Source organism: Hemiscyllium ocellatum, chromosome 2 (genome assembly GCF_020745735.1).
Source record: "Hemiscyllium ocellatum isolate sHemOce1 chromosome 2, sHemOce1.pat.X.cur, whole genome shotgun sequence".
In the NCBI taxonomy this organism is placed as follows: domain Eukaryota; kingdom Metazoa; phylum Chordata; class Chondrichthyes; order Orectolobiformes; family Hemiscylliidae; genus Hemiscyllium; species Hemiscyllium ocellatum.
The window spans coordinates 81,291,138-81,311,467 of record NC_083402.1 but is presented as its reverse complement, the minus strand read 5'-3'; the positions used below and the strand labels follow the sequence as shown (position 1 = coordinate 81,311,467).

The 20,330-nt window shown below is 38.2% G+C and overlaps 1 protein-coding gene across 2 annotated transcripts in view; it reads right to left on the bottom strand.

Moving 5' to 3' along the window:
- Window positions 1–20,330, bottom strand: part of pcsk5b (proprotein convertase subtilisin/kexin type 5b) — a 227,813-nt gene that overhangs the window by 52,718 nt on the left and 154,765 nt on the right. For both annotated transcript variants that reach the window (XM_060837841.1, XM_060837851.1), the window contains exons 10-11: window positions 10,175–10,278; window positions 4,833–4,950 (exon numbers count right to left, since the gene is read on the bottom strand). In XM_060837841.1, coding sequence (XP_060693824.1) covers window positions 4,833–4,950; window positions 10,175–10,278 — 222 coding nt within the window. The remainder of the gene's footprint in view (window positions 1–4,832; window positions 4,951–10,174; window positions 10,279–20,330) is intronic.

The window sequence follows — 20,330 nt, the reverse complement described above, 5'->3', positions numbered from 1 at the left end:
TCATTAGGGAAAGAAATAAAGATCATTTCTGCGCTAAATATCTACACTTTTCAAGGTCATTAGACAGGATCTGGCAAACAGACTGGGCACAGCTAACTGCAGGTAAATCTACATTTGGAAATTCAGAATCTTCTAAAAGTAGTGGCCACTGTGTTCGTTAAGAGTGAAGAACAAGTGCAGTGAGTCCAGGGAAGTCTGGACATCAATATCATGAGTTTGATAAAGAAAAAGAGAGGCATGCGCCAGGTACAGCACATTAAAACAGGGGAATGCTACAAAAATAGAATGCTTAATAAATTCAGAGGGTAAAGCTAGGCCATGAAATATCTTTGGCAGATAGGATCAAGGAAAACCCCAAGGCTATTTATTAATATATTAGAGTAAAAGGATTACCAGGGCAAGAGTGGGATCTCTTAGAGACCAGAGGGGCAACCTGAATGTAGTGCCATGGGTAATGTCTCAAAATTAAAACTTCTCTTTTATATTCACAGAAAAAGACATTGTAGCTAGGGATTTCAGTTGGGGTGGCGAAGCTCTAGAACATTAAAAATTAATAGGGAGGAGATATTAGATATTTTAGTGGGCATAACTGTGCCTAAATCCCCAGGACCTGATGAAATTAATCCCAGGCTGCTATGGGATGCAAGGGAGGTGATTGCTAAGGCCCTGGCAAATACAGTTAATACTTCACTGGGACAGGATGACCGGAGGATAGCTAATGAGGTTCTTTTGTTCAAGAGAACAGCAGGGCCAGGTAATTATGAGCCCCTAGCCTGACACCATGTGGTAGGGAAATTACTGGAAAAAAATTCTGAGGAACAGGATCAATCAATACTTGGAAAGACAGGAATTGATCAAGGATAGTCAGCATGGATTTGTTAAAGAGGGATGCTGTCTGACAAATTTAATTGAGATTTTTGAAAAGTAACTAAATATACTGATGAGGGTACAGTTGACAGGATTTAAATGAACTTCAGTTACAAAGTCTCACATAGTAGGCTGGTCCAAAACACAAGATCCAATGCAAGTTCGCAAACCAGATCCAAAACTGGATTACAAATAAGAGGTAAAGATTAATAGTAGAGGGTTGTTTTTGTAATTGAAGCCTGTGACCAGTGGTACCTTAGGGATAGGTGTTGGCACCCTGACTGTTTGTTATGTACTTTAAAGATTTAGATGTTAATGTAGCATGTATAATTAGTAAGTTTGCAGATGACAAAAAATAACATTACTATTGATAGTGAAGAGAATGATCTCAGGCTACAGTACGATACTGATCATTTAGTAAATCGGCAGAGCGATAGGAGATGGAATTTGATAATGAGAAGTGAAGAATTTTGGGAGGCCCAATAAAGGAAGGATATACATAATGAAGAGAGAGAGTAGGAAGGAACAAAGGGATTTTGGTATACAGGACCACAGATCTCTAAGTGTCAGCCCAGGTAGACAAGGTGATGAAGGCAGCAGATGGGATGCTTGTATTCTTTAGCCAGGGTGGAGACTGTAGAAGCAAAGAAATTTTATTGCAACTTTGTAAAACATTGGACAAGCCACACATGGAGTACTTGTGCAGTCTGGTTACCATACTGTCAGAATGATGCAACTGCACTGGAGAGGATGCAGAGGAAATTGACCAGGCCTTGGACCAGACAAGGCTGAGGGGGGGATCTGACTGAGATATATAAAATTATGAGAGCCATAGACACAGTGGATTGCGAGAATCTCTTCCCCAAAGCAGATTTATCTAAGCCTAGAGGGCATAAATTTATGATGAGCAAGTGGTCTAGACGAGATAGGAGAAACATTTTTTCTATTTAGAGGGTGGTTGAAATATGGAACATGCTGCCTAAGAGAGTGACAGAGGCAGGTACTCTCGCGACATTTAAGCAGCATCTGGATGAGTACTTAAAATGCATGGACTCAGTAGTCTATGGACAAACTGCAGGTAAATAGAATTTGTATAGCATTCGATATTTTTAAGTTGGCATGGACATGGGGTGAAGTATCTGTTTCTATGCTGCATGACTCTATGACTATGAATTGAGACCATTAACCTTGGAGAGGATTGGGTTAAGAGGATATTTGATAAAAAGTAAACAAAACCATAAGGGATCTGGATTCAGGAGATAGGAAAAACAGTACCCTCTTATAAAAAGGTTGAGAAGCAAAGGGCACAATTTTTTGGAATTTTGTAAAGGAAGAAAAAGCGAAGGGATAAAAAGACATTTTGCACTAAGTAACTTCTGCCTAGAATGCACAACCTGGAACTGTGGTGAGAAGGCAGGTTTAACAGAGATATTTAAAGAGGGCATTGTTTCTATTTAAATAGTCATTCAGGGTGAGAGAGAGAAAAGGCTGGAGATTGGTACTCATTTAAACGGTGAAAGGTAGTGCAGATACAATGGGCTAAATGACCTTCTTCTGCATCATCATAATTGTGATTCTGTGAAGTTCCAACAAAAGCAAATGTCACTAAATTCCAATACATTTAATTAATACACTGATTCCCATATCCAGTTGGTGAACATATATTCATTGCTGGAATTTTATCTACACCATAAAAAGGTTCCAAGAGTAAACAATTTCTATTCATTGTATCAACTTAATTATAGTTACATACAGCCAAAATTTCATATGGGCATGGGTCATACACACCTGACCCATGTGAAACATTAAGGAGTTCTTGTCTTTTCATTCATATCTCTGATTTGCAATACCGTTTGAGAGCTGCAATGGAATGCGAGAACAGAATGGATGTGGAGGCTGACTGGTTATAAAAGAGTAACTCAGCTCAATGATATTGAAAGGTGTTCTAAAGCAACAGCCACTCATTTCCTCATGCGATACCTCATCTCCAGTGCCATGTTTTTGCCCCAATAGTCACCGAAGCGCACACAATACAAAATTCTCAGTGCACATGTAATACCAGAGGGAATTATTTTGAAATAATCAGAAAACTATGAAACCTCCAACAATCTACAAAAGTAGACTTCAAACATGCTGTTGTTGGGGCTGGACCAAAAAACCTGGGATGAATATAATATTTTCAGTACCTTTGTAAAGAAACAATATGCTACATCACAGACAGACAGTCTGTTTTTATACATTTGTAAAAGTTCCAAAGATTTTCAGATCAATACTACCCATTGAGCTGAAGCTTTTGGAACTCAGCCGAGCATTGCTAATGAAACACTTGATATAATAAAAGCTTCCAAATCCACTGACAGAACAGATATCCATTCCCATTTCAAAGTAGAATGTCAATTAATGGAGAAATGCAGATGAAGATCCTTTTTAGGATCTTCAGAAGCAGGGTTTGTTTTCTTAAACAAACATATTGAGAATTGCAAGTCCAATTAAATCAGAGCACAAAAGTATAACACAATGCTACTCTCTCCATTAAATATACTGTGATGGAGGCATAAAATTACAGAGTGCAGGTTATGAGTTGGGTCAATTTAACTTTGCAGAATAAACCCCCATGATAAATCACCAAATTAAAATCTCATCTCTATTACATTGCCTAATTGTGTCAAAGACATCAAAACATTTTATACAACCATTCAGGATGCGGCCAACTCCTCAGCAGGACTTCTATTTTTTTCCATGAACTCAAACTTCTCAATCACTTTGAATTTTAAGAAGTGAACAACTTTAATCATCTTAATGACCAATTCAAACACCTTCCCCATAACATGCATCAAGCTAATTGGCCTATGTAACCTTTCCACCTCCCCAACCTTCTCAAAAATAGTCTATAGTAACTGTTTTCCAGTCCAATGAAATCTTTCCAAAGCCTAGGGATTTTTCAAAAATTAAAACCAGCACATCTACTGCCTCATTAGCAACTTCTGTTAAGAGCTGAGGGTGAAGTTCATTTGGATCTGGAGCCTGACCAACTGACATTCCAACTGTTTGCTTCGTAATATTTCCGTCTTGATTGAAATTTTCTTACTTCCTCTTTTCCTTCTGGATTTATAGCTCTGACTGGAATATTTTTCTCCTCTATTGTGAAGAGGGAAGCAAAATATTTATTAATATGGAAATTAGAGATGAAATTAAGTACTTTAAGACCATTTTCCAGAGGATCAAATCTTACCTATTCCTTTCTCTTAAATACCTGTAGAAACCCGGGCTGTGTATTTTGACATTCCTTGGTGACTTGCTCTTACACTCTAATACATTTTCCGTCTGATGCATCTTTTCGTCAGTAATTCCCTGCTTTTTTAATATTCTGACCAATTCTGCTATAGGGAGAATCCCATATCCACAGAATTATTTTCCACGGTTTCAGTTACCTGCGGTTTACCGTGGCCCGTGAACATAATATAGGGAACCTCCCGGAATCAGGGACCAGGGCGCTGCTAGGAAGGTAAATTTCCCATTTAAATTAATGGATTCACTCGTATTTGCAGTTTTGGGCTTCCGTTGTAGGTCTTGGGAATGTATCTCCCATAGTAAGGGGGTGACTACTGTATTTGATTTGTATCTTCTCTAGAATACAAAAGAATGTATATTATCCAGCATTCAACTGAGTTAAAGTGTGACTGGTTAATTCAGATAATTCTCTCAGAACAGGAAAAGAAAATAAGCCAGCAGATCCAAAATAAATTTATTTAAATAGCCATGGTTTTCTCTCTTTAATGTTAATAATATTCTTCTAAAATTACACAGAATATTTTATAACAAAATGAAACTCAAGTTAAAAGCATTCAATGAAGGTTAACAAAAAGGATAAAAAGTTACTAAAATTAGATTATTGTGGAAAAATAGAGCTCTGAAATCATTGGCCAACCAAGATGACCATATCTTTGTTTGCACATATTTGGTACCTGCTTTGTTTGTCTGGGTTCTCTACGCAGCTATGTTGGGGTGGGACTGATTTCCAACGCTCTGCTTCTTTCACCATAGCTTCTGCATCCATTAATCCAAATCCATATAAGTGGCTCACTGTTAACATGGAATTTCAGTCAATAAATACATAAAATCAAACCCCTTCTGAACTAGAGAAAAAAGTAGCTCTCCTTACCTCTTCATTGATCATTATCAATTGCATAGCACAGATACAACATACAACTATGACTTAGTCTAGATTTTCCTCTTCTTGGTAGTATTTTTAAGACTAAAATGCATAATCATTAGGATTATCCCCTTTAAGTAGTTGCAAATAAATCACTTTGTTTAACTGTAGTAATACACCGCATCTGTGAAGAGAAATCCAGAGGTAACGCTGCGGGTCGAGTGACCCAACCTCAGTTCTGAGGAATTCCTGCAATTTCTATTTTTGTTCGTATATTACAGCATTTGCAGTTATTTTGGTTTTTGAGTAACCTCTCTTTCAAGATTGTTTCATCACTCGAATACCTCTTAATTCCATTATTAATTTATACTGCCTTTTTAAAATAAACTCAATGTAAATCAGAAACCAATCATTCCAGTGAGTCCGAGGAAAAGACATTCTTCATCTGCTCATCCCAGTAAATTCTGAACAGCACACATGCAAAATCAATAACTTGTAGCCATGGGCAAAGTGGAATTCACGTATCAGCATGTTTGTTGGGAGGTGGCGACAATGGCAGAAGGATAATATTTTGGTTAGCATTTTTGGGACATCCCTTTAAAACAGATAGAAGACTTCTGAATTTATTAAATAAACCTGAAAAATGCTCGTCTCATGGTGACCACATGATCATTGTAAATTGTCTAAAACCCCACCTGGTTCACTCATGTCCTAGAGGGATAAAACTCTGCTGTCCTTACCTGGTCATGTGACCTCAAATGTGTGACATCAGCCTCACAGAAATGTGACTTGATTCTTAACTGCTCACTTCTCTGGGATTAGGAATGCCATTAACAGCTGCATCCCATGAATAATTTTTTTTTAAATCAAAGACAGTAATTGGATGCTGCCTTAGTCTATTCCTTGCATGTGAGGAATTGCTGGCAATAATGCACTAAAAAAGTTACACAAGATCGTTCTCTTATTCCTCCATTCCAATCAACAAACAGATTTCATTAATTTAAGCAGCACAGAGTGTTCCAATATAACTAATGGAAATGAAAACCATGAAAAATTAGAGACACTAGTTGATTTTGACTATTCAAAATTGTACGTTATCAGCTAAAAGTCTTGAACATGATCAGCAGTGTCACTACTTAACATTCAAATGACTTACCCACACTGCGCATGTAGCAAGCATCTGTTTCCCACCTTAGAGTAGAGTTAATGTTTCTGTTTCCAGCTGTCAAATCTACACCTTCCACAATGAATATCAGAAATTATTCCTCAGTCTTGGTTCTCTTATTGTAACTGCTATATTTCTCAAACTAAATCAGACCCAGTCCCATCCCTTACCATGTGGCTCATACACTTGGTTTCATTAAAAAGTGTTCAAGTTTAGGCTGGAGTTTACTGAAAGATTATGCACTCTGGACAACCATGCAGCTCCATTCTAATTGATTGCAGTTATAATTATTTGATACAGCATTGATACTTCATTAACTATGATGGACAGTTTTTAGGCAAAGCCTCATTTTTCTTGGAGAAAATTAGTACACTTCATTCTTAAAAGGAGCTTGGCTTCTCAGATACAGGAATGGTTAGGAGAACAGATTTATTAGTCCTTCAATTAAAAAAGAGACAGCACTTTGAATAAGGAATATTCTAAGACCAATGGTGTTGGACTTTTTTAAAAAATCTACTGAATTTAAATATTTATTTCCGGATTCCCCTTAGTTTCACTTTGTGGGTAATTTCACTGATTCTTCTCTAAGCACTTTGGGGTAGATTTTCCAAGCCTGTGGTGAGCTGGATATGGGAGACAAGGTTGGGGCACACTGTGCTGGGGCAACACTCCAAATCATTCCCACCACCTGGAAAGACATGAAAGAAAAATCACCTACAAACTCCAATGAGAAGAGCACTCGCCAATCATACCATTTAGGAGCCAGGAACGCACCCACCATCTGCAATTGGATAGGGGACCTACAAGGCTCCAGAAGAACACGCAGGTGTGAAGCCTCAGTCAGAGACCTAGATCTGCATACAAACCCAGTGTCTGCTGGAAAACTCAGTTCTTTAACTCTCTTGATTCATTTATAACCATGCTTGCTTCCCATTCCTGCCAAAAATAACATTTTAAAAAATTCCTATTGGAATTAGAGTTATGTTCCATTAGAATGTTGATAAAGATTATTGAGAGTTATCAAAAGTAAGTGAACATTCCAGAAGTGATGTTAAACAATCAGGCTTTCAACTAATACTTTTAAATGATGTGCCATTATGGAAACAAATTTCAAATATAAATTAAATTTTAGAAAAATTAACACTTTTCATGTTAGTAAAGTCTGATCATAATACAGAATACAAAATGACTGAGAAAAGTTTATTATTTCCACTTTGGTTAAAAGTTGCAGTACAATTATCCTTAGTACTCCTGGATTAAGAAAACAAGATCCAAATATTCCACACCTAATTGATATTCAACAATCCATGCAGAAAAATGACAGACAGACACCTTAATGGAATAAAGATGAGACTGGGTCTGGTTTAGTTTGAGGAATATTCACAGTTGTAATAAGAGAACCAAAACTGACAAATGACTTCTTAGGTTCATTGTGGAAGGTGTCTGCCAGCACAAAATACTTAAATGGAATAAAATAAGCTTCATTGCAATTTGGGAGTGTGATGCCTGAAAAGCACAGCAGGTCAGGCAGCAACCGAGGAGGAGAAGAATCGACGTATCGTGCATAAGCCCTTCATCAAGAGGGCGGCTTGTGGGCCAGGAGCTGAGAGATAAATGGGAGGGGTGTGGGGCTTGGGGTAAGATAACAGAGTGCAATAGGTAGATGAAGGAGGGGGAAGAAGGTGATTAGGTCAGAGGGGAGGGTGGAGCAGATAGATGGGAGAAGATGTTGGACAGGTCAAGACAACGGTGCAGAGTTTGAGGCTCAGGTGGGGAGGTGGAGGAGGGAAAAAAAAAGAGGCATCTGCAGTCCTCACTTTCTCCTTCTCCATCTCAATTTCAATAAACAACTAACATGAAAATTCTCACCAAAAGCATGAAGAATTGCCATTTGGGTGAGGTGTAACAACTATTGTGACAAAAGCAATGTAGATATCTCGGTAAGCAAATTGGCATGGTATTCTTTTTAATGGGTGATAGAATACACAAGATGAGGGCTTTGCAAATAATTTTGAAACCATTCAACACCTTCAAGGGGATGTAAATAAAAACAAAACACTTTGCAGCTAAAAGTTCAATAGCTCAAATGTAATAAATACAATTGACATGTGTACTGCTTTGAGTTTAACGTACATTAAGGATGGCAAAGGGCTCCCAATATGATACATTTAAATGTAATTGTTGCTATTTACTTCAGCAGTGCACTGAGTACATTCATTTGGGTGCAGGAAAAAGGAAGTTCGGTGTTTAAAGAGTTAACAAAAGCATTCTGTTTACAGTTTAAAAAGCTTAGCGAAGTTAATTGAAAACTTCAACAAATTAGTAATTAAAATGCAAAGGTAAAGAGTAGTAATATGCCAGCAACATTTATTACAAATCATACATGGCACGCCTGAAGTGTTTTGCTCATATGGAACACCATCGGTCGAGACAAAACATATCATGTCAGGAGCTATGGTTGCCATGGAGAAGACTTCCCAGACAGCTGATGTTTGGCTGCCTGAAAGAAATAAACTTCAAAAGGTCCCACATGCAAGTGTTGGCTTCCAGCTGGAGATACGCTCAAACAGCCCTTCATTTTAGAAAAGAAAATTACTACTTAGAAAGTTTCAAAAGCTATCAGGAGATGAAGGCCATTCTGTAAAACTATATAGTTTGAGTCTGACATCATTCCCCTAATTTAAGGATAGGCCAGTTATAACACCATTTGCCTCACAGATCAAAACAATATGACAATAGCTTGTAAACCAGAAGTATGGAGCCAACTATGGCATTTAATCCTGGTGCCAAAAGTGAACCTGTGCATTTGCAAAGCAGCAGTAGTAGTGTCCCTACCCGTGAGCCAAGAGGCCTGGGGTCAAGTCTTACTTGTTTCAGAGGTACATAACAACAATTCTGGACAGGTGGATTAGAAAATCCTCGAAAGACCTCAAGGATGTCAGAAATGAGGAGGGATCAGCCTCAATTGGTGTACTGTGCCTTGAACAACACTTGGGAATGCTGGACAGCAATAGATACAAAATCCAGAAAACCATTTCTTTAAATAACACAAACCTGATTGACAGGAACATAGACCATGAAATGTTTGGTTCATAAGTAACTGTTCGAGTTGTATTGTAACTATCCAGTGTAAAATAAAATGCAATAACTGTTGATTAGAAGTAATGACACAAAAAAGCATTTCAAATAAAGAATTCAGTATCGTTTTAACTTCTTGAAATTAAGGGGCTTAATGGGGTAAACATAAAATACGCTCATGGGAGATTCTAGGGCAAGAGGACAGAGTCTCAGAATAAAGACCCAACAATTTAAAACTGAGATAAGGAGGTTTTTTTTGTTTCAGAGGGTTGAGTGTTACTGGAACGTCTTGCCACAGGGAGCTGCAAGGGCAGCATTATTGTGGGTTTCTAAGGTTGAGATGGATAAATTCTTGATTAGTAGGGAAAATCAAGGGTGATGGGGGAAAAGGCAGGAAATTGGATGTGAGGAATGTAAGATCAGCTAGGATCCTACTGAATAATGGAGCAGGTTCAAAGGGCTGAAAGGCCTACTCCTGTGCCTATTTCTTGTAGTAACCTTTACCTTGGGTGCAGTGCAGTTCCATCTAGGCAGACTGAGTGCATTGTGGCTGCCACTCAAGTACTCTGCTTATGGTTTACGTAATTCAGTAGGTTGAAGTAATATGACATATCATTTGAGAAATAGCAACTAAATAAATGTAGATTTTAAAATAGTTTGAAAGTTATAATTTAGTTAAGCGACAGCAGTTACACTATTATAAATTTTCATAATTTGGCAAGAGTGTAAATCTGCTCAGCTACCAGCCATCAGAGATTCCCAAGGTGGTGTTTTAAGATTAACAGATTAAAATCCTTAAAGATTTGCTAGGGTAATGAAACAGCATTTACATAAAAAGCACAAATTTATTTTAGTTTAAAATTAGTTTCCAAATAGCTAAAATTTGCAATTTTCTAACAATTTGATTTTACCTCTGTATCCAGCAGCATTGCTCTTCCAGTCTGGAGCATTCAAATGGCCAGAGCGTGACGTTCTCACAATAATATGCTGCACATCCCTCCAATTCAGGTAAGGGCTGAAGGAAAGAGACAACTAAGTTTTAAATAAGCTTTTCAACCTTTCGTCCAGCTTTTAAAATCAAACCCATTTCAAATAAAATATGAAATCAGCTTTGAATTTCCTGCAATTTCAAATCACATATGAACAGACTTTATAGGGTTAACATTCACAAAACAGTTATAGGAAAATTAATGTCCTCCTAATGCTGCAATTACAACCTTTTCAACATTTTAATCATCCTGTTCAAACTCACCTCTGGGCAGGTGGGACTTGAACCCAGAACTTCTGATCCAGAAGTAGGGACACTACCACTAAACTACAAGAGCCCCAGGACGTTATCCCAGAAACATTTCAGATATATTCAAATCAACTTTTTCAAACATGTTCTAACACACCTCCAGGGCAGGTTGGGCTTGAACCTAGACTCTCTGGCTCTGATCCAATCTTATAACTAATCGACTGCATTGTTTGCTTTAAAGGTTAATTGAGAAGGAAATAACCCTCAACGAGTCTCAAAGGTTGCATTGCTGGCCATTAGCAATTAGTCTTTGCCAAATTAAATTCTTATAAAAAAGAATAAAAAAGAGCTAGGCTGCTGATTAATCAGGGAAAGTTTCTGAATGGCATTTTCTTTTGCATATTCAGTATTGAAATACGTTCCACAGTGCATCTAATTTTGCATGTACAATAATAAACACATTTGATGACCAACATGGCTTGATTTGTATTTTTAGGTTGTCCCACTTGCTGACTTGAACAGGATACATTTTTAGTGCATCACTCCTGATCCCAAATACCTTCCATCAATGTGGGCAGGGGTTCACAGATGACGTTTTACTCAATTAACCACACTAGGGGAATAAAGCTGGACAGCAAATAACAACAATGTAGGAAGTAGAGGAACCTTATTCTTAACACCCAACTGCACATTTAGACTTTGGCACAGAGTCATGACATCATTAGTCTGATGGATATTTCCACCTTCTTACCACCGCACACTGGATTTAAAACTGCAAGAAATCAAAAACAAAAACAAAAATTGCTGCAGAATTTCATCAGGTCTAACAGCACATGTGGAGAGAAAGCAGAGTTGATGTTTTGAGTCCAGCATTCACACTGGAAAAAGACAATGTTGTTGAGAATATGGAGACACAGGCTACTAGACTAAACAGGATTGAGGCTGTTTAGTCTAGCTGGTGTTAAAAGGTGTCAAGGTGGTGTTAAAAGTGTAAAAATAGATAAATCGCTTGGGTCGGATGGGATTTATCCCAGGATTCTCTGGGAAGCTAGGGAGGAGATTGCAGAACCTTTGACTTTAACCTTTTTTGTTGTCATTGTCTACAGGAATAGTGCCAGAAGACTGAAGGATAGCAAATGATATCCCCTTATTCATGAAGGGTAGAGACAGCCCTGGTAATTATAGACCAGTCAGCCTTACTTCAGTTGTGGGTAAAGTGTTGGAGAAGCTTATAACCAATATGATTTAAAATCATCTCAATGGGAGTACATTGACTAGGGACAGTCAACATGGTTTCGTGAAAGGTAGGTTGTGCCTCACAAACCTCATTGAGCTGAGATGGTGACCAAACAGGTGGATGAGGGTAAAGCGGTTGATGTGGTGTATATGGATTTCAGCAAGGCATTTGATAATGTTCCCCGTGATAGGCTACTGCACAAAATACGGAGGCATGGGACTGAGGGTGATTTAACAGTTTGGATCAGATATTGGCTAGCTGAAAGAAGTCAGAGAAGGGTGGTTGATAGGAAATGGTGATCCTGGAGTTCAGTTACTAGTGGGGTACCAGAAGGATCTACTTTGGGTGCACTGCTGTTTGTCATTTAATAAACAACCTGGATGAGGGCATAGAAGGATGGGTTAGTAAATTTGTGGATGACACTAAGGTCGGTACAGTTGTGGATAGCACCGAAGGATGTTGTAGATTACAGAGAGACATAGATAAGCTGCAGAGTCGGGTGGAGAGGTGGCAAATAAAGTTTAATGCAGAAAGGTATGAAGTGATTCACCTTAGAATGAGTAACAGGAATGCAGAGTATTGGACAAATGGTAAGATTCTTGGTAGTATAGATGAGCAGTGAGATCTGTGTGTCCATTGACATAAATCCCTCAAAGTTGCCATCCAGGTTGATAGGGTTGTTAAGAAGGCATACGGTGTGTTGGCTTTTATTAGTAGAGGGATTGAGTTTTGGAAACATGAGATCATGCTGCAACTTGTCAAACCTCTGGTTTCATTGCACTTAAGAATATTGCGTGCAGTTCTATCACCACATTATTAGAAGGATGTGGAAGCTTTGGAAAGGGTTCAGAGGACATTTACTAGGATGTTGCCTGGTATGGAGGGAAGGTCTTATGAGGAAAGGTTGAGGGACTCGAGGCTGTTTTCATTAGAGAGAATAAGGTTGACAGGTGATTTAATTAAGACTTAAGATAATCGGAGGGTTAGATCAGGTGGACATTGAGAGCCTTTTTCCAGAGGATGGTGATGGCTAACATAAGGGAACATAGCTTTAAATTGAAGGGTGATAGATATAAGACAGATGTCAGAGGTAGTTTCTTTAGTCAGGGAGTAGTAAGGGCATGGAACACACTGCCTGCAGCAGTTGGAGACTCACCAACTTTAAGGGCATTTAAACGGTATTGGATAGGCAAAAGAATGAGAATGGAATACTATAAGTTAGATGGGCTTCAGATTGTTGCATCACCCTGTGAAACCATCGAGGGCAGAAGGGCCTGTACTGTGCTACAATGTTCTATGACATGGGTACGCCATTTAGGATAGAGCGGAGGATAAATTTCTTTACCCAGTGAGCCTGTGAAATTCTCTAGAACAGAAATCAGTTAAAGCCAAAATATGAATGTTTTTAAAAAAGGAGGTAAACATAACTCATAAGGATATGGGGAGCAAGCAGAAGTGAGGTACTGAGTTGGATGATGAGCAATGATCATATTGGCAGAACTGGCTCAAAAGGGCCCAATGTCTTATTCCTATTTTCTATGTTTCTATATTCTTTCACTGTCACTGGGTTAAAATGCAAGAAATGCCTTCCTATGAGCATAGTGTGCATATTTATCCCAACACAGACTGTAGCAAATTCATGCTCCTATCGCTTATATTTTTACATAACAGCACACTATGCTGGCTTTCTGACGTAGAATATTTTGGTGAAATGTGACCAGGCCCAGCAGGGTCACCCAATTCAGTGAGGCAGGTAGACAGTTTGGCTTATTAGAAACTTTGCTAAGTTTACTTACAAAATAACAAGTCCTGTCGGCATCCCCTTCGTGAACCGCCTGAAGGTGGGCACCTACTTAATTGTCGGAAAGATACCGGATAAGGATGGCAAGAGTCTTATCACATGAATACTATTAGAAATCAGGATAAGATCACACTTAAATACAGAGAAGTGAAACATCTTTACTGATAAATCTTTAGCAAATAATTCTTTTATGAATGAAAGAATAAGGGAGAGATGAAAGGAATATCGAGATACAAAAAAGAAACGTCTTAACTGATAAAAGACTCCTTCAAAGCTTTAGGATTGAAAGAATAAAGGAGAAATGAAAGGAGTATGAAACATAAACAAATGGACTAGATGAAAGCTCAAATTCAAATGAATCTTTAAGTAAAAGTTAAGGAATAATGTTAAATGATACAGAATCACATGCAAGTGAGGGGAAGCTCTATGGTGGGTTGACTTCCCTATTTACAAAGCAAGAGTCAAAATAATAATTTTTAAAAACTCCTTTCACTAAGATCTCAGAAATATTAGGAACTCTCAAAATACTTTTCAAAGGTCATTCTCTCCCACCAGAAAACAGCTTACTAGGCTGGGCAAATGTTGCTGGATCTTCTATCCTTATGATGCTGTTAGATATTTTATGCTTACTTGTTCTAAAGATATTCCTAGATGTTCCTGGATATTTTTCATGAATTATTAGATTTGATAGTACATCTTTTGATAGCTTTTAAGCTATATATTTATCCACATATAGCATATTGCTCATTAATTTGTTGATTAAATTATAAAATTAGTAAATCGTCCCATTTAAGTTTTTCTATTGCAACGATAATGTTTCCAGGAAACTTCTATGGGATGCGTTATTTAAGTCTAAATTCTATAAAGTTAAGCATTTGTCGAATTAGCCAACTTGAATTCAGCGGACAGAACTCATCGTTGAAATACTCATAATCCAAGTTATTTCTGAATAAGAGTTAAATGCCAATAATTAACTTAAGGGCACTAAACTAGGAATAAATACCATTCTCTCCTCAGAATTGGCAGAAGGGGGTGGCAGAGTGACTCAGTGGTTAGCACTGCTGCCTCAATGCCAGGCACCTGGGTTTGATTCCATCCTCAGGCAACTGTCCGTGTGGAGTTTGCACATTCTCCCGTGTCTGCGTGGGTTTCCTCTGACAATCCAAAGATGGGCAGGTTAGGTGAATTGGCCATGCTAAATTGCCCAGTGTTCAGGAATATGTAGGTCAGGTGCATTAGTCAGTGGTAAATCTAGGGGAATGGGTCTGGGTGGGTTACTCTTCCGAGGGTCAGTGTGGTCTTGTTGGGCTGAAGGGCCTCTTTCCACACTGTAGGGATTCCCTTAAAAAGGGCCGACATTGTGGCTCAATGGTTAGCACTGCTGCCTCACAGTAGCCGGGTCCCAGGTTTGGTTCCAGCCTCAGGCGACTCTCTGTGTGGGTTTCCTCCCGGTGCTCCGGTTTCCTCCCACAGTCCTAAGATGTGCAGGTTAGGTGAATTGGCCATGCTAAATTGCCCATAGTGCTCAGTGCATTAGACTGAGGGAAATGGGTCTGGGTGGATTAATCTTTGGAGGGTCATTGTGGACTGGTTGGGCCAAAGGGCCTGTTTCCGCACTGTAGGGAATCTAATTTAATCTAAACTAATCCATGTTTTATTTTCCAATTCAGATTACTAAAACACATATTATAACATGTATTTTAAATAAAGTAGAAGTCAAAGAGGACAAATATTTATTTTTAAATGAAATACGTAAGTCTAGAAGGAACCTTGTTATGTTTAGTATTGGATAATCAAGTGAGTCAGACAACCACAGTCTCAAGTTGATTTGATTCAGTGTTTCATACTAGTAATAGAAATCCATACATCAATAAGTTCTCCCAATATTTTTCATTTAAGAATGTACATGCATATACTTTTCTTTCTTAAAGAAAATGAGTGGGTGTAAAGCAAACTGCTGGAATAGACTGGACTGGGGCTCATTTCCTATTATTATTTGATGATCTGCACATATAAAGGGGAAAACAATGGATTTGAAATGCACAAGGAATGCATTTCAAAGTACAATAGTGGGAATGAAATTGTTGGAATGCAAGTTTTTCACAGGCTGTATAAAAAGTGAATTACAATTATTAAACATTTAACTGGATCATACTACCACTACTAGTTGAAACACATTGGTTTAAAATCTTTCAAATCATTAATTCACTTTCACTCGCTGCTCTCTATCTTTGTTATTCTTCCTAGTGGCTGTAATAGGAAGTTGCAGTTCTGGTTGCTAAGAAACACCAGTGGACATGCTGAATTCATGTAAACAAACAAGTCCTTTATAAACAAAATCATGTTAGATAGGGGTCTTTTGTGTTTCCAGCTGTATTTAGATGTGAACAGCTGCATTGAAACAGTTTACAACACCAAGAGTTAGCACTGAATGGTCAAATCCAGCCCCTAGGAGGAAAACCGTTTCCTAGGACACAGTCAGAATAAAAAAAAGGCCATGTTCTGCATGAGCGCATCCTGTGAAAATGTCACAGCATCAAGCTCTTCACCAATCTTGTCATTGCTCGAGTCTTATATAAAAAGGCACTAGCTCCTCACAATGCATTTATACATCTGTTGATTCTGTAAATGCTGCCCTCTGAGCAGAATCATGTATTAGGGAAACTGTACATGACTAATCTCATCCTATTAGCTAAATTTTAGATAACTGAAATGAGTTCACAATTTTACCATCTGGATGAGGACAGCAATTTTCACAAAATAATGTGCACATGAGCTAAGTCAACAATTTGCCTAAGAACAAAACACTAGAAAGGCCAAATACAAAAATAATTATGGAGTCGTCACTGGCCTCCACTATTGCACACCATTAAATTCTTTTGTAAGACCTCTAACTGTTGATTACACCAATAGGCTCAAGAAACTGGAAAGGCATACTCTTATCCTTTTGATTGTGCCCCAAAGTACAATAATTAACATGGGAGGGCACTAAACTTGGAATAAATACCAAGTTTAAAATTGGCAGAGTATCCATGTTTAATCATCTAATTATTATTCTAAAGCTACCTAATAATTGATAATGGACAGTCCACAACAACCTAACATATAAAAAATGAAGCAAGAGATTACACTGTTATTCACACACAAATTTTTGATGTCAGGGAAAAAAAAATGAGCCTGTTTAAAAAGGCAAATAAGACCCATCACATTGAAAACTGAGCTAGAGAGAGTACAAATGCAAAACTATGTAGATGAGTGCAAGTATACAAATGAATTGCAAGTGCAAAGCACTGACATCTGGTCTTTATCTTACACTGTATAACATGCAAGTGCATCACACAAAATAAATCAAGCAAGTCCCCTAGTCCTTGCACTATAATTTTTGTTTCATATCTTCACAAATGTTATTCCAACTATGATTAGCCATTATCATATTGAATGGCACAGCAAGCTCAAGAGGCAATTGACTTGCATGGTCTGCTCCTATTTTCCATGTTTCTACATTTGGCCATCTAGGCTTGGTTGGCACCACTTCCAAAAACATTCATTCCTTTCAACATTGATGTTCAGTAGGAGCAACATATATTACTTATAAAAAACACTGCAAAAATTCAATGCTCCTTAGATAGCACCCTCTAAAACCATGATGACTTTTGTCTAGAAGGACAAGAGCATAGATACTGAGGAAGGCGAGAGAGAAAAATGCTTGGGCATTCTATGAAATCTTTGTATCCTCTTTAGTCAAGGAGAGGTCCCAGAGGGGTGGAGAACAGGCAATGTTCAAGAAGGGCAATAGGGATAATCTGGAAATTATAGGCCAGTGAGCCTTTCATCAGTGGTAGGGAAATTACTGGAGAAGATTTTTATAGACAGGGTTTACTCACATTTGGAAAAATATGTATGTATTAGCAACAGACAGCCTGGTTTTATGAGAAGGAAATGATGTCTCAAACTTGATAGAGTTTTGTAAGGTAATGACAAAGATGATTGATGAGGGCAGAGTGGTGGATCTTCACTACATCAACTTAAGCAAGATCTTTGTGAAGGTTCTTCACGGCAGGCTGATACAGAAGATGAAGGTCCCATATGGCATCCAGAGTGATGTGGTAAGATGGAAAAAAAATGGTTTGGTCATAGGAAACAGTAGCATGGAAGGCTGTTTTGCTCACTGAAGATTTGTGACTAGTGGTGTTCCACTGGGATCAATGCTAGGATCCCTGCTGTCTGTAAGATAATACAAATGATTTAGAGGAGAATGGAGGTGGTCTGATTAGTAAGTTGGCACAAAGACTGGGGGAGTTACTGGTAGAGGGGAGGATTGCCAATGGATACAGCAGGATATAGATAGATTGGGGAATTGGTTTGAGAAATGGCAGATGGAACTTAATCCAGAAAAACATGAGATGGTGGATTTTGGAAGGTCTATTGCAGGAGGGAAGTATGTAGTAAATGGCGGAGCCCTTAGAAGCATTAACATATAGAGAGATCTAGATGTACAGATAAACAGTTCCCTGAAAGTAGCAACCCAAGCGGGTAAGGTGGTCTAGATCGCCTATGGCATGCTTGCCTTCATTGGTCAGGGAACAGAGCATAAAAATTGTCAAGTCATATTTAGCTGTATAGAACTTTAATTTGGCTATATTTGGAATATTGGGTACAGTTTCGGTTGCTACACTACCAAACGAATGTGGAGGCTTTGGAGTGGGTACAGAAAAGGTTTACCAGGATGTTGCCTCATTTGGAGGGTATTAGCTGTGAGCAGAGATCGAACAAACTTGGTTTGCTTTCACCTGAATTATGGAAGTTGATGCATGGATAGTCAGAATATTTTTCCCATGGTAGAAATGCAAGTATTACAGGACAGATTTAAGGAATGGGGGAAAGTTTAAAAAGAAATGCGAGGGGCAAGTTCCCTCCTCCCACCAGAGTGTGGTAAGTGCTTGGAACACGCTGCTAGGGCAGGTGGTAAAAGCAGATATTATATAAATGCCAATGTATTGTATGATGTCAATACATGCCCTGGTGTGAACCTTATGAGGTCAAAGTAGCTTATATGATTTGATTCTAAGGTTTAATGAGTGGGGGAATGTAACCTTACTAAACTGCAAAATTTTTGATTACTGTAGAGATCCAGGGTTTGCAATAAAGAATCTTTCCTTTCTATACTGCTACTATAATGCGTCATATGCCGACAAATTCTATTCCTTTCTTGAATGGTGAACCGGGTGCTCTTGCCAAAATTGAGATATTGGCTTTGAACCAAGCAACTTCACTTGCACAAGACAGACAGCAAAACAGTAAAATACCATTATAATGTAATTTTTTAAAAAAAAAAATATATCACGAGTATGTATAAGATAGATTTATTTTCACTAATTAGATTCCAAATAGAATTCTGTTAACTCAAAATAATCTATTTCTTTGGCTGGACAACCAATGATTTTAAGGAAAAAATAGGCTAAATCTCTTGTCTGAGGGGTATTTTGCTGACTAAAAGCTGATGGTGGATTAGAAGTCCTCTAAGAAGCACCATAAAGTAAAGTTGAAGCAAGATGACAAGGAATATATTTTCAAAAGGAAAAGTTCGATTTACTCTGCCCTTGCCTCAGTCTAAGAAATGTCAAAGGTCATTGTAAAATGTTGCAGCCTATCTAATTTATGACTACATATATTGTTTACATTCCCACGAACAGAACATATTTAAGACATGCCCAATAACAAATAGTTAGCCATCAATATTAAACAAAGAAGCAAACTTTGAGCTGGACAAAAGTAAAATAATCTGAATCATATGCTTTGCAATCCTTTTCACTGCCTCACATTTGATTCTAGCAATATAATTGAAAGGAAAAATATTTAGTACTGATGAAAAGGACATTTTTACTACAATAACAAAGCTGCAAACATCAATTTTTAGGTGCACAAACTGTTGCATAGCATTTTATGCAGACATTATTAAACAGAATTTGATACCGAGACACAGAAGGATGCATTATACAAATGATCAAAGGTTTGGTCAAACAGACCAAATGAGGAGAGGTAGAACATTGGAGAGGTTTAGAAAGGGAATTCCATAGTTTACGCTGCAAGTAATTGAAATCACAGCTACCAGTGAAAAGTTATAAAAACCTGGAAGTCCAAGGAGCTACAATTGGAGATTACACATCTTGGAGGGTGAATGTGCTTGAGGAGGTTACAAAGATGGGAAGCAGAAAGCAACCTAATTCATTTTGGTTTCAAAAAAGCATTGATCATTTGGGAGATAATGTAGAATTGAAAGGTGAATGGTATTTAGGTTTTAAATATTCATCTTAGGGGCACAGAGAGATGCTGATGAGCTATCATTTGGAATTGCTGCAGGTTGGGTGATGTAGGATTGACCCACACTGTTCTGAGATCTGTTCCAGGATTGTGATCCAGTGACAGAGAAGAAACACCATTATATTCCATTGTCAAGATGGTCCATGACCTATAGGGAAAATTGGAGGTGAAGGCGTATTGATGAAACTATTAGCTTGTTCAGTTCAGAAGTATAGCTTTGTCAAAAATAAACATGAACAAGCTGCAACAGTGCACCTTATGGTTGGAACACAATGCCGCTCAGGTGGACCAGGGTGGAAAGAGTGAATTTCTAAGATATTAAGTGCCTTCTTTTGTCCTGGGTGGCGTTAAGCCTCAAGGCTTGGTGGAGCTGCACACATCCAGATATCTATGAAGTACTCCATCACACTCCCAATTTTACAGTTATTTGTCATAAGACTTTCCAGCCTCGACCCTACCCTGGTAGCCACA